The sequence below is a fragment of the Gopherus evgoodei genome, chromosome 2, assembly GCF_007399415.2.
Source record: "Gopherus evgoodei ecotype Sinaloan lineage chromosome 2, rGopEvg1_v1.p, whole genome shotgun sequence".
In the NCBI taxonomy this organism is placed as follows: Eukaryota; Metazoa; Chordata; order Testudines; family Testudinidae; genus Gopherus; species Gopherus evgoodei.
The window spans coordinates 10,793,469-10,806,732 of NC_044323.1; the positions used below are offsets into that span (position 1 = coordinate 10,793,469).

At 45.6% G+C, this 13,264-nt stretch overlaps 1 protein-coding gene across 1 annotated transcript in view; it reads left to right on the forward strand.

Moving 5' to 3' along the window:
* The first annotated feature begins 8,126 nt into the window (after nucleotides 1–8,126).
* The window catches only part of DLEC1 (DLEC1 cilia and flagella associated protein), an 80,781-nt gene continuing 75,643 nt past the window's right edge, over nucleotides 8,127–13,264 (forward strand). Inside the window, exons 1-2 of the mRNA XM_030549983.1 lie at nucleotides 8,127–8,204; nucleotides 10,328–10,468. Coding sequence (XP_030405843.1) covers nucleotides 8,130–8,204; nucleotides 10,328–10,468 — 216 coding nt within the window. The 5' untranslated portion in view covers nucleotides 8,127–8,129. The remainder of the gene's footprint in view (nucleotides 8,205–10,327; nucleotides 10,469–13,264) is intronic.

Sequence of the window (13,264 nt, forward strand, 5' to 3'; positions counted from 1 at the left end):
ATTAGGAGTCCATTTAAAGGCTGCTGAGCTGAATTCATGTTGGGTCAATGGTGCATCAGCACTGGGGCTCCCCTACTATGAGCTGAAATTGCTAAGAGTTGAACTCACTAAAGAGCTGGAATTGCTGAGCTGAGAGCACTGAGTGCTGTGTTAACTAGTGGGGGAGCCTGAAGGGTTACACCTATTGCTAAGTGGCTGGCAGAGTGGAGCAGTTTGCAGCATGTTGGAGCAGCCCATGGAACAGTGAGCAGACTGGAGCTGTTTGCAGGGACGGCTGGAGTGGCTTGTGGGTTGGCTGGAGGGGTGGCACAGCTGGTGAAGTGGAGCTGGTTGTGGTGAAGGCTGCAGCAGAACTCCACGGAGAGGCGGAGCAGTTGGTCTTGGCCCACATAAGGTGCCCCTTACCACTCTGTGTGGGCCCCACCACCCTGTGTTGCCCCCCCCCATTTCCACCCAGGCTGAGGGGGGTAAAACTCTGCAGATAAACTTTTGAACTCTGGGATGGCTCTGACCAGAGACTTTTGGGTTGTTGGACTTTGGGGTGATTGGACTTAAGACCCTAAAGGGGAAAGGACATTGCCAAACATACTTGGAGATGGGTTTTTTGCTTATGGTTTGTGTTATAATCCTGTTTGTGGTGTTTCTCCAATGTGATGCATTGTTTCCCTCCTTTATTAAAAGGATTTTGCTACTCTCAGACTCCATGCTTGCGAGAGGGGAAGTATTGCCTCCTAGAGGCGCCCGGGGGGAGTGGTATGTAAGTGTCCCAGGTCACTGGCTGGGGGCTCGAGCTGGTTTTGCATTGTGTTATTGAAACGGAACCCCTAGATACTGAACCCGGCCCTTGCTGCTGCCAACTCAGAGGGGCAGAAGGGTTACACCTAGAAATTGGGGAGTGTTGACACACTACTTGTCACACACACACACACTTAGGTGGAAGTGCGGGGTTGGGGTGGAGGGGTGTCAATCCAAAGACAGACCAAAAAAACCCATGCTATAATCTTTCTTTTAAAAACATCTCATTTTTAGGCCAGGCTTATAACCTTGGGGGCCTGACTCAGCATTTCTGAACTCATGAGGCTGGCAATACTGGTGATGGTCCCCTCTGGCCTTAAAAATCACTTCCCCTATTGTTAATATTCTCTGAAATCCTGTGCCTGGGCTACATTTCTCTCGGGGATTAATGTTCATTTCTTCCACCACCCCATTTGTCAGAACTGAAAGGTTTTCTTTCTGCAGGGCCTTACAAACTACTCAAGAGAGTCCCATTCAAAATTGCCCTCCTCCAAAATGGCTGCTTTCTCCCATTGTTTTCAATGGGACTGAGGCGCCATACATTGGCCTCATGTGGCCATCTTGAGAAGGGCATCTATTTTCCATAGCTTTCCATGAGACCAAGCATTCCCCTTAGCCTCCTGGCATTGGAGGGGCAGATGAGGGCCACTTGGCTTCACTCTTGTCTGGGAACAATGGGATGTGGCAGCCATTTTGAGAGAGGACAACTTAAGGGGAAGGGGGCGCAGAATTAATGTGAATGAGGGCAGTATTATGGCGATGGGCAAATCTGCAGACCTAGGAGAGAGTTGGGAAGTGGAGGAAGGTTCAATGTCAAGAATGTGAGCAACGGAAGAAAAGGAGAGGGCTAGCTTCTGGAGAGAGAGAGCAGCACAGAAATATTACACAGTAGCTTAGGACAGGAAATGAAGAAGAATATCCAGATGAAACTACCAAACATAGGAGATTTCCAAATAACTCCTAGAAAACTAGGCAAGTTCCCAGCCTCCTTTGGGGAGAAATTGGCAGATGCCTTGGGCATGAGTCAGAGCTCCTGAGAGGGGTTGATCATTACAGAGATAAGACAAAGGAGGGGTGAAAAACTGAGAAGAAATTTTCAAAAGCTGATCTGTTTGGGATTTTAACCAATCAGCATGAAGACTGCTCAGTGCATAAGACAGAATAATATTTTTTTGCAGCCATCAGACGTGCAACCTCAGCTTGGGATTTGAAAATCCTGTTATTTCTGCTCTTACCAGATATCATCATCAGTAGTAAAGGTGATAATTCTACTGATAATACATGAGGGAGAGCAGAATCCAGATGGCTCTTTCACAGCTGTATTGGCTGTGCAATGCTAACAGGAGGAAACGCATGGTTTTCCAGTAAAGGAAAAGATACCCTTTGAAGGCACACACAGAGAAGAAGAGAATGATTAAATAAACAGGAGGTATTTTTACATAGTTGTGTGTCTGATCATAACAGCTGCCTTAATACAGTGTTTGTTTTTGAAGGTTTTACTGTGGGCTTATGGAGAACAGAGTCCCCTCATTACAGGGCAGCAGAGTGGCAGAGGAACACAGGAAGAAAGTGCATCTGGGAAACGCATTATTATGGGAGTGCAAAAACTTGGTTTAAGGGAAAAATCTTATTTCCGCCATCTTGGTATGGCAAAAGTGGCAAAAGAACAAAATCTGTGGATTTGTAATAAGAGAGAATGTTGCAATTCTTCTGAAGCAAATAGCAACATCATGCTTCTCTACCATTAACTGGCAGCATGACCTTGGGCAAGTCACTTAACCTATCTGTAAAAGAAATCGAATAAGATTAACATAGCTCACAGGGATGTTATGAAACTAAATGCATCAATATCTTTGTACATTGTTTTGAAATCTTTTGGTGAAAGACACTGAAAACTATTATTATTCCTTTATTATTTGGGCATTTGCTGGATCCATAGTGATATGGATATGGGATCATAATTTGTCAATCATTGTTCTAAAACATGTACTGGACTCTCTATTTACAGTAACCTGGCATGAGGTATAACCTGGGATGAGGTATAACTTTCTGTTATAGCTCAGTTAATGCAAAGGAGCAAGATAAACCAAATTAAAACAAGCCATTTATATAATAAATTGAAAGTGTGGTTCTACCTACAATGTGACTGTGTACGTCTGTTCATTTGTATATATTCAGAATGGTATCTGAGCACTTTATTAAGTAAAATACATTTTTGTGCCTCTTTCTACTGTCAGCCCTGCAGAGCTAACACAGTTATAGGAGAGCAACCTGGGCTCTGTTCTAACTTGTGCATCAAGTGAACTTTTAATTCAGGGCCTGATCTTGCTATCCACAGAATCCATGGTGATTCTATTAAGTTGCAGCCTGAAGGAGATCACTGACTCAAGGAAGGACCCTTTGATAAGACATAACTAGTAGCCAGATATGTGATAGCTCATTTTTGGAAAAGGACTCAGCATTAATGGCACGGAGAAAGATATGGAAAATTATTGCAAAAGAAAAAAAAATTATCAACTTCTATTAGGATGTAACTGTGCCTCAGTGGGTCACAACTGAGGATGCCAAATTCAGGATGAACTGCTGAGAAATAGGGCCTATACACCCCAAGACTGGTGGCTAATTCCCGATAGGATATACCAAAACAGCAACAACAGTAAACTTCTGTTTCACCACACTGGCTAACAAGATATAAAGGCAGTTTTCTAAGGCATTCCAGTTCTTATATCACCACAAAACACTGGATTCAGAGATGAGAGGTTCTTTACAACCAGTCTCATCAAATAAAAGATTCTTCTGATCCCAAAGGACCAGCCATGTACGTAGGTAAATATATAACTCAGATTTTACCCAAAAATCACGCCAGTGCAAATCCTTTAGTATCTAAAATCTAAAGGTTTATTTATAAAAAGAAAAAAAGGTAAGAGTTAAAATTGGTTAAAGGAATCAAATACATACAGTGATTGCAAAGTTCTTGGTTCAGGCTCGTAGCAATGATGGAATAAACTGCTGGCTTACGTCAGGACTCTAGCTGCTTCCACATAATTGGAAGGTCCTCAGTCCATTGGTTAGAATGCTCCCATTAATATAAGTTCATAGTCCTGAGGTTTGAGCTGGAAAGAGGCTGGAGCAGGATAGTGGAAAAATGGAGGGGTTTCCAGGGCCTTTTATATCCTCTGCCATCTGGAGGGAAACTCATTGTTCTTACTGTGGAAAATTACAGCAAAAAGATGGTGTTTGGATTCACATGGGCAATTCAAATGTCCATGCATTTCACCTAGTCATTGAAGGAAATCCCATTCAGTGCAGATAGGAGTCTCCCATGGTCCATTGTCCGTTAAAAGTTCTTTTGATGGCCCACTCAATTTGAATAGTCCCTCCAAGATATGCTGGCTAACTACTTTGTGGGCGTTACCCTAGGAGAACACATTTGAAATCCAGGGATAGAGCCAATATTCATAACTTCAAATACAAAAACAATACAGACATATAGATAGCATAATCATAACCAGCAACTCATAACCTTTTCATAGACACCTCATTTAACAACCTTTGTACAAGATTTGTTGCAAATATATAACAGTGGTTGCAACAATGATCTATATGGCATACAGAAACAAGACATGGGAAATTATTGGGGAAAAAAATCACCTATTAGGATCAAGTACGTTTTATAATGTGTGGTTACCATTTCTGGAGTTTGAACCAAATAAATATACAGACAATGATATAAGGGTGATCAGACACAAATTGGTCTTTTAAAGGTGGAATAGCCAGAAGTGGAACAGGGCAAATGACTCCTATATGAAGGAAAATAGATAGCAGCTGGTTATGACTTACATAATATACAGAGTTAAAATGCCAGAAGAAGGGAATCATTTCTGGAAGATTCATACACTGGAAGTAAGAGTAACTATTTATATTTGGACAATGTGTACTTTACACACTGCTTTCTAAACTGGTATTTGTGTTGACACAGGCTAGAGTTCTGAGAACCCTCTTGTTTCTTTGAAGGCTAAATAAGGTGATATTAGAAGATGAGGTATGTGTATTATTAATAAAATTTGTACTACTGTACTTGTGTGGGAATGTGAATTTATTAGATTAATGTTAATGAGAAACATCTGGATCATTTGAACTTATGTCTATCTATCTACACCTCTACCTCGATATAATGTGACCCAATATAACACAAATTTGGATATAACACAGTAAAGCAGTGCTGTGGGGTCGGGCGGGACTGCGCACTCTGGTGGATCAAAGCAAGTTCGATATAACGCAGTTTCACCTATAACATGGTAAGATTTTTTGGCTTCCAAGGACAGCGTTATATCGAGGTAGAGATGTATATATATATCTATATATAGATATAGATACATATATTCAGTTTACATATGTTAATAATGGCGGGCAGGGGGAGGGGGGGAAGTAGGCCTAATCTAAAATCTTTGAAGTCAGTGAGAGACTTTCAATCAGCCCTCAAATTCTGACTGCAGGTTCCTTATTTTACTCGTGAACAGAAAGACCCCAGCTTCACTTTCAGATTCCAGGGTGAGTTTTCAAAGCAGCAGTTAGAAAAAACATTTTTACCTATAAAAACTGAACAGACCTGATTTATAAGTAATTGTGAGACAAGAAATATGAAACTTCACAAAGTTATTTTGATAGTCACTCTTCAGTGTTGAATCACACATTATTTTAAACAAAAACATCTTCCTAATTGCCACTACTCTATCTGAGCTTATTTTTGGTCCACAGGAAAGAACTGTTAAAAGAATATTTGATGTTATTGACTTTTCAGGTAAGTGCATAGATGTTACAGTCAACTGTAACAGCAGATGACTAAAAAACTTGGAGCCTTGAAGGACTGACTCATCTGCATGCTGACACTCCGGGCCAGTTTTAAAGACAAGAATATATGTAAGTTCACAGGGTGCCATCAGAAACAATAGTCATAATCCTTTTTTATGGGAAAACATTTGCACCTGGCAATACTAAATTAAAACTGAAACCGGTGCCAGATGACAGCAATTTCTCTGATTGGCCTTAGTCTCCTAAGCAGGATATTTTAGAAACCCAGAACTTCCACTCCACGTGATAAGAAAATATGGAACGTTAATTTCCTAGTAAATGATGTGATCTCTAGATTTTCTAAGAATCTAATTTGATAACATATTATACAAGGGAAATGCAGAGTTTAATGGCATGATGTGGGTAGGATTGTCCCATTTATCCTATTGTAATTAATTCATGCACTGCATACATATAAACACAACTATTGTTAGCTACATCGCTAGGGTGACCAGATGTCCCAAGTTTATAGGGACAGTCCTGATATTTGGGGCTTTTTCTTATGTAGGTGCCAATTACCCCCAACCCCCATCCCGATTTTTCTCACTTGCTATCTGGTCACCTTACACTGCACAGCAGCAGAGAGGAAAGAACCCAGGACTTTTTGCTTACTCTGAATGAATGAGTGCCCACTAGCTAGGAGTAGCTTCCATAGGTGGTCTATTTTCTGCAAACTAGTTACCAAGGGGCAGAAGCATACATGCACCTTAGCCAGTATTTGACACCATAGAATCATAGATTATTAGGGTTGGAAGGGACCTCAGAAGATCATCTAGTCCAACCCCCTGCTCAAAGCAAGACCAATTCCCAACTAAATCCCCAAATGGCCCCCTCAAGGATTGAACTCACAACCCTGAGTACCATCATGTATTTTTCTGCCTCACAGCCACATTTAAAGAGGCCTTCATGCTGGTCAACTACCTTGTGTTGTAGAAAAGTGATATGAATTACAGTACAGCTCTCTCAGTCTAAGTAAGAAGCAGAAAAAAGAGGGTGTGGCAAAATAAAAAATACTGGGAATGTAGTTATGGCAACGAGTGTGGTCATATTTTACCACCAAAATAAAACTGCCAGTACAACCACTATAAACATGTTCCAAGCTTATACCATGAAATAGGAACAGAAAAAAGGCAGGATCGACTGCTTTGGAGGTTGATTGTGGACTAAGAAGCCTTTCACTCCTAGGGAACCAGTTTATATTTCACGTATAATGGTAGTGACTAAAAGTCATTCCCATCATATGGCTTATGTGACAGGAGATGATGATTTCAGTCCACTACTACAAATCTATTATTGCTACCAGCACTTGGTGGCAGTCTCAACAGAAAGGGCAAGAAGTGAGTGATCAAGTCAATTGTATTATTTAATTATCTTTAGATGTGTTCCCTCCAAGTCAGATATGAGGTTCCTACCGTGTCTGGTTTGATGTTTATCGTAGGGCCTAATTCCAAGAAGTGTTGAGCACTGAGGTTCTCATTGTCAAGACTACGTCATTCATAATGACCATGTAAATTCTTCAGGGCTGTGTTCCAAATGTCCTGCTCCCATTCAATCTGTAGGGGCTTTCCCAATGACTTTAGTAGGAACAGGTTAATAAACCAATATTAGAGGTGGTTGAAATGTTTTGAATGAAATGATTTTTTTATTGAAAAACCATTTTATTTTGGCAAAACTATCAGTGTTCCAATTTTTTTTTATTTTGGCATTTTAAATCAACATTTTATCAAAGTTCTTATTAATTTACATAACTGTTTTGATAAAGAATATTGCAAAACATTACAAAAGGATCCCTATTAAGTTCTGCAAAAGAAATATACTTTGAAATTTCACATTTTTCAGAATGTTTTTGTTGCATTGTAGACCAGTTCCAACTACTTTTATTATGAATATTACATAGTGGGATGGTGTCAGGAAGCCTCATAGTTTCTCCATTATTGAGGGGGGGAAAGAGATGGCGGTGGGTGAAATGGGATGCTAGCCCAGCTGTCATGTGCCTACAGTGAACTGAGACAGGAAAATCAAAGGCTACCAGGAGCACCCAGAGCTGGAAGTGTGGCCTTGAGGGGAGCGAAATTCGGGGTCACAAGCCAAGGGCTAGGTCTCAGGCTGGGGGGACAGAGATTTCACAGAGATGGGGAGAGGGTGAATAGCTGTAAGCGGCAAACACAGCTGGGGGGGGTATAAACACTGGATCCGTTACCTGCTCACCCCCGTGAGGGCAGCGCTGCGCTCCCTGCTGCACCCGGGGGTGGTCCCCCCCTTGCCCCCAAGTAAGGGCTCGGTGGCGGGCCAGGCGCTCTCCAGCTCCGGAGGGGGAGGAACCGGCTGCTGGCTGGGAGGAGGCGCCGTCGCTAGGGCAGGGAGCTGGTAAACGGAGCAGGCCGCTCCCTTAGCAACGGGCTCGGGCCGAGCCTCCCCGGTGCGAGCGGCGGCGGGGTCGGGGCTGCTCTGGCCTGCGGGCCCCGCGCTGGGCACAGGCGGGGATGGCGGCGGGTGGAGCCCCCAGCAGCCCGGAGCCCTCCATGTACAGACACAGACCCGCCTCCGAGCGGACTCAGGTAACGGCCCCTGAGACCCTGGCATGGCCGCCCCCCCAGAGACCGACAACCCCCGGCCTGGCCCTCCCCGCCTCAGAGACCGACTCCCCCGGCATGGCCCTCCCCAGAGACCTACCCACCCCCGGCATGACCCTCCCCCCATCAGAGATCAAACCCCCCCCCCGGCATGGCCTCCCCGCCTCAAAGACCGACCCCCCGGCATGGCCCTCTCCCCCCTCAGAGACCGACCCCCACAGCAGGGCCCTCCCCCCCAGAGACTGACCCCCCCTCAGAGACTGACCCGCCCAGCAAGACCTTTCCCCCGCTGAGATTGACCCTCCCAGGCCAGCAGGGCCCTCCCCCGCTCAGAGATTAACACCTCCCCCTAGCAGGGCCCTTCCCCCCTCTGAGACTGACTCTCCCCCCCACAGCAGGGCCCCCCCAGAGACTGACCTCCCCCGCCCCCAGCATGGCCCTCTCCCCCTCAGAAACTGACTCCCCCAACAGGGCCCTCCCCCCTCAGAGATCGACCATCCAAGACCGACCCCCCCCCCCCAGGCCAGCAGAGCCCTTCCCTCTCTGAGACTGACAGCGCCCCCAGCAGGGCCCTCCCCCACCCTCTCAGACCGACCCCTTCTCCCCAGCGAGGCCCTCCCCCCTTAGAGACCGACCCCCCTCCCTGAAAGACCCCCCCCCGACAGAGCCCTCCCCTGCCTTCAGAGATCAACCCCCTAACCTTCCCTCAAAGACCAACCCCTCCCCCACACACAGGTCCCTTCCCCACCCTCAGAAACTGATTCCCCCACCCTCGCAGGGCCTTCCACACTGAGAACCCCCCCCCACACTCTCCAATACTTACCTCCCACAGGGCTTTCTTCCCTCGAGACTCCCTCCATAGAGACGACACCCCTCCACCTGTGATCCAGTGCCTCAAAGTTAAAGTTAGACAAATTCAGACTAGAAACATGGTGTAGATTTTTAACAGAGTGATAAAACTGGAACAATTTACCAAGGGTCATGGTGGAGTCTCCATCACTGACCATTATAACATCAAGATGGGATGTTTTTCTAAAATATCTGCTCTTGGGATGGGGGTGGGGGTTCTATGGCTTGTGATATACAGAAAGTCAAACAAGATGATCATAACGGTCCCTTCTGGGCTAGGGATCTATGAATCACAAAGAGCGAGACATGCACCCCAGCAGCCCATTTACTGTGCTTGGACACCGCCCCATTCAGAGCTCCCGCAGGGAACCTCTTTACCCTGCTTGGATAGATCTCCCCATCCTATCCAGAAAGACCCCCCTGTACACACACTCACTCTCAGACATGCCCCTCTTGGACCTTCCTGTGAACCGCCCTTCTGTGCTTGTGTAGTATCCACTCCAGACAGGTCCATCCTTTCCACCACCATCTGACACTCCCTCTATCTCCTAAATCCCCTCTCTGGCAGACCCCAATTCCCCTCCAGATAGGGTCGGCGCTTCCATTAGGCGACCCTAGGCAGTCTCCTAGGGCACCAGGATTTATGGGGTGGCATTTTGCTCGCTTCCCATGGAGTGCGCGGGAGCTTCCGGTTCCGCTCCCGTCGTGCCGCCGAAGAAGGACCTTCTGCCGACATTTCGGTGGCAGCTCAATGACTGCCGCTGTTGCCTGCAGCATTTCGGCGGAGGGTCCTTCTTCAGCGGCGCGACAGGAGTGGAAGTGGGAGCTCCCGCGCACCTTGTAGGTAGCATGCAAAATGCTACCCCCCGCCCCGAATTCTGCCTAGGGTGCCAGAAACCCTGGCACCACTCCTGCCTCCAGATAGTCCGTCCCAGACAGAGCCTTCCAGTCCTAAACAGTCCACACCTAGCCAGCCACCTACCCAGCCATTCTCTGGAGGATCTGAATGGAATTCGCTTTTGCAGCCTATATCTTTTTATAACCCAGATACACAGGGCTTCTATATCCAGAACATTATGTACATAGTCCCCTTTCTTACCAAAGCACTGGTAATCTACTGCTGTAGAACCAAATTGCTGCTTTTACAAATTGATTTAATCACTGTTGCATGTACGGTTTAATATTCATACCCCTCACCCTCAATCCTGTCTCTGTTTCTAAAGATTAACAATTTCTCACCCTAATTTTTTTCTCTTCAGGACATTTCCCATTTGTTAACTAGCGTCTTTAAGAGCATGTATACTGCAGATGTTATAGGGATGGACACTGGAACAAATCTGATCAAGTCCCGTGGAGGAGACAATCCCTATCATGAGAAGTTTGTGGAGGAGCTGCAAAAAGTAAACAAATAAACAAAAAACAAATTAGAGGCAATTTTCAGATCTGTTCTGAGATTTAGCAAAATGTTTATCGATGTTAATTCAGACCTTCCAGGAAATTTTTTGCAATGGTTTCCAGAATCACAGACATTTTGATGAGCAGTTTGAATGTTAGTGGCAAATACCCTTCTTGAGACCTGATGCGCCTAACGGTTGTTCTGGGAGTTTTTTCAGATATGAAGTAAAAAACAATTATCTTTAAAGTTCCTAAAGCACAGCCTACTTTTACCCTACATTCTCGCTGCAGTTTCAAGTGGATGTGATAGTCTTCTTGCTATCCTTCAATAAATTGTTATGTGGTATTGCTGTGTGCTCTTAAGGAGCTGCTGAATGGAGTGAAGTGATCCTTATATAACCATTTCCTACCTCACTGATGGGTTGTGATACATAATTCATTAATGTTTGCACAGCACTTTTGAGACAAAAATGATGAAAAAAGCTATAGAAGTGCAAAGTATTTTTTTAAATCATATTCCTTCAGTAGGTGCTGAATGAGGATAGGAGACAAGATCACTGTTAAAACAAACAGATATTCTGATTTTGGCAACAGATTTTAATTTTGTGGACACTAACTATCTCTTTGTACTATTCACAGACTCATATATAACTCGTGCCTCTCCATATTGAGGGGGGACACATTTAAATGGAAAGACACATGACTTTACCATGTGTATCCCCTGCTCAGTTCTCCCTCCGCCCCCCTCCCCCGCCAGCCCTGTGCCCAGCATGGGGCCTCTGCACTCTCCCCACCCCACCAACATTACCTGCAGAGGGGGCTCTGTCCTTCTTGTGAAGTGCCTAACCCTTCTCCCCAGCACGTTTGGCTGCTCTCCTTGGCAGCCGGCCCCAGGTGGGAAGCGGGATGGAGCCATTTCTCATGCAGCTGAAGCTGGCTACTGAGGGTCACTGACTGTACAGTGCAGCAGCTGCCTGAAAGAGCCTGTCTGGGGACATGGTGGCGGCAGAGGGCTGCCCTCTGCCTGGACCCGGCTGCTGGGGATAGGGGCCAAGTGAGCTGGAAATGTGCCTGAGGGGAGAGGGGATTCTGGATCACTTGGCCCCTGTCCCCAGCAGCCAGGCCCAGCTGCGGGGCAGCTTGCTGCCTCCCCAGCCAGGCTTTCTCAGGCAGCCGCCATGGTGCACAGAGCAATGACCCTGAGCAGCTGACATGAGAAGTGGCATGAGAAGCTACCAGGGTCAGAGGCTGAACATGCCAGGGGACAGGGCAGCGGGAGAAGGATAGAGCCGCTCTCCTTCCCCATGCTGGCAGCCCACGCAGAAATCTGGAGTGGCACTTGACCCTGGAAACCCCCCAACGCATCGCCTGTGCACAGACTGCAAGACAGACAAGCATGAATTTCAGATTCTATATTTTTCTCCTTAAATGAGTTTCTTCAGAAGGTACCGGTGAATGCAGTCTGCTTTTTCTTGACAGTATCTGAGTAGTATGTTTGAATGATCTCTCCTCAAACATTGATGTCTTGTCTTTTAAAACAAGATGCTTCCTAAAAGAAGTAGTTAGCATTAAGATAAACCATGCTATAAGAAAATTATTTTTATTTTCTTTTAAAGTGGATGGTGCTCTATCCATCTAAGGAACTGGTACAATATGTGCTCTATATTCAGTGCAAATCAGAGCTTTACAAAATCCACTTTCCAGATTACTATTGGAGATCAGAAAACTTACAAGTTAGAGGTGGGTGAAACTGAGCCATCAACTCAGTTGCAACTGCAGATTTTAAGATTTCAGGTTTTGAAGGTTTTTTAAAAGTAGTTTTTAGTCCTACATCTGAACAGATGTGCAGTCTTTCTGAGTCTGCAAATAGGTTATCTTAGAACTTCTCTTGTTGGAGTAGCTGTGGAATGAAATCAACAAGACTTTGGTCATTTTCACAGCTGATATTGAAAACCAGCAGAAAAAAAAATTCATGATAAATGCTATTTTGTTGAAACTGAAATTTTCTCAAATCCAGAATGGAATTGGGACATCAGGGAAGAGGGACAGAGAGAGAGAGAAGAATAGTCAATAGCAGGGGCGGCTCCAGGCCCCAGCACGCCAAGCACATGCTTGGAGCAGCAAGCTGCAGGGGGCACTTTGCCGGTCGCCCTGAGGGCGGCAGGCAGGCTACCTTCGGTGGCTTGCCTGCGGGAGGTCCACTGATCCCGTGGCTTCGGTGGACCTCCCACAGGCACTGCTGCAGAGGGTCCGCTGGTCCTGCGGCTTTGGCGGACCTCCTGGATCTGTGCCTGCGGGAGGTCAGCTGAAGCTGTGGGACCAGCAGACCCTCTGTAGGTAAGCCACTGAACGCAGCCTGCCTGCTGTGCTTGGGGCGGCAAAATGCCTAGAGCTACCCCTGGTCAATAGCCTGCTATTTAGGACACTCATCTGGGATGTGGGAGACTTGTTTCAAATCCCTGCTCTGAATCAGTGAATTAAAAAGCTTTCTAGTAACTAGGAGAGAGAGAACACTAAATTTAATTATATACCTGATATAGTAGCTGGAACACAAGCAGGGTCCAAGCATAGCACCTTCACTCTTTCCAGTAGCAGGGGCTGAAGGTCAGGCTTCTCAGTAGGGTATTGACCCTGGAATTCATTGGTAAAAGGGCTCCTTTCATCATATCTGTCTCTGGTTATAAAGTTTAGTAATCTGACTGGTAGGCATCTGGTAAATGTTTCAAGCCCCACCACAGGTTAATTGTTCGAAAATAATACACTCTATTCTGAGAGTTTATTCTTGTAAAGCAAAAAGAAAA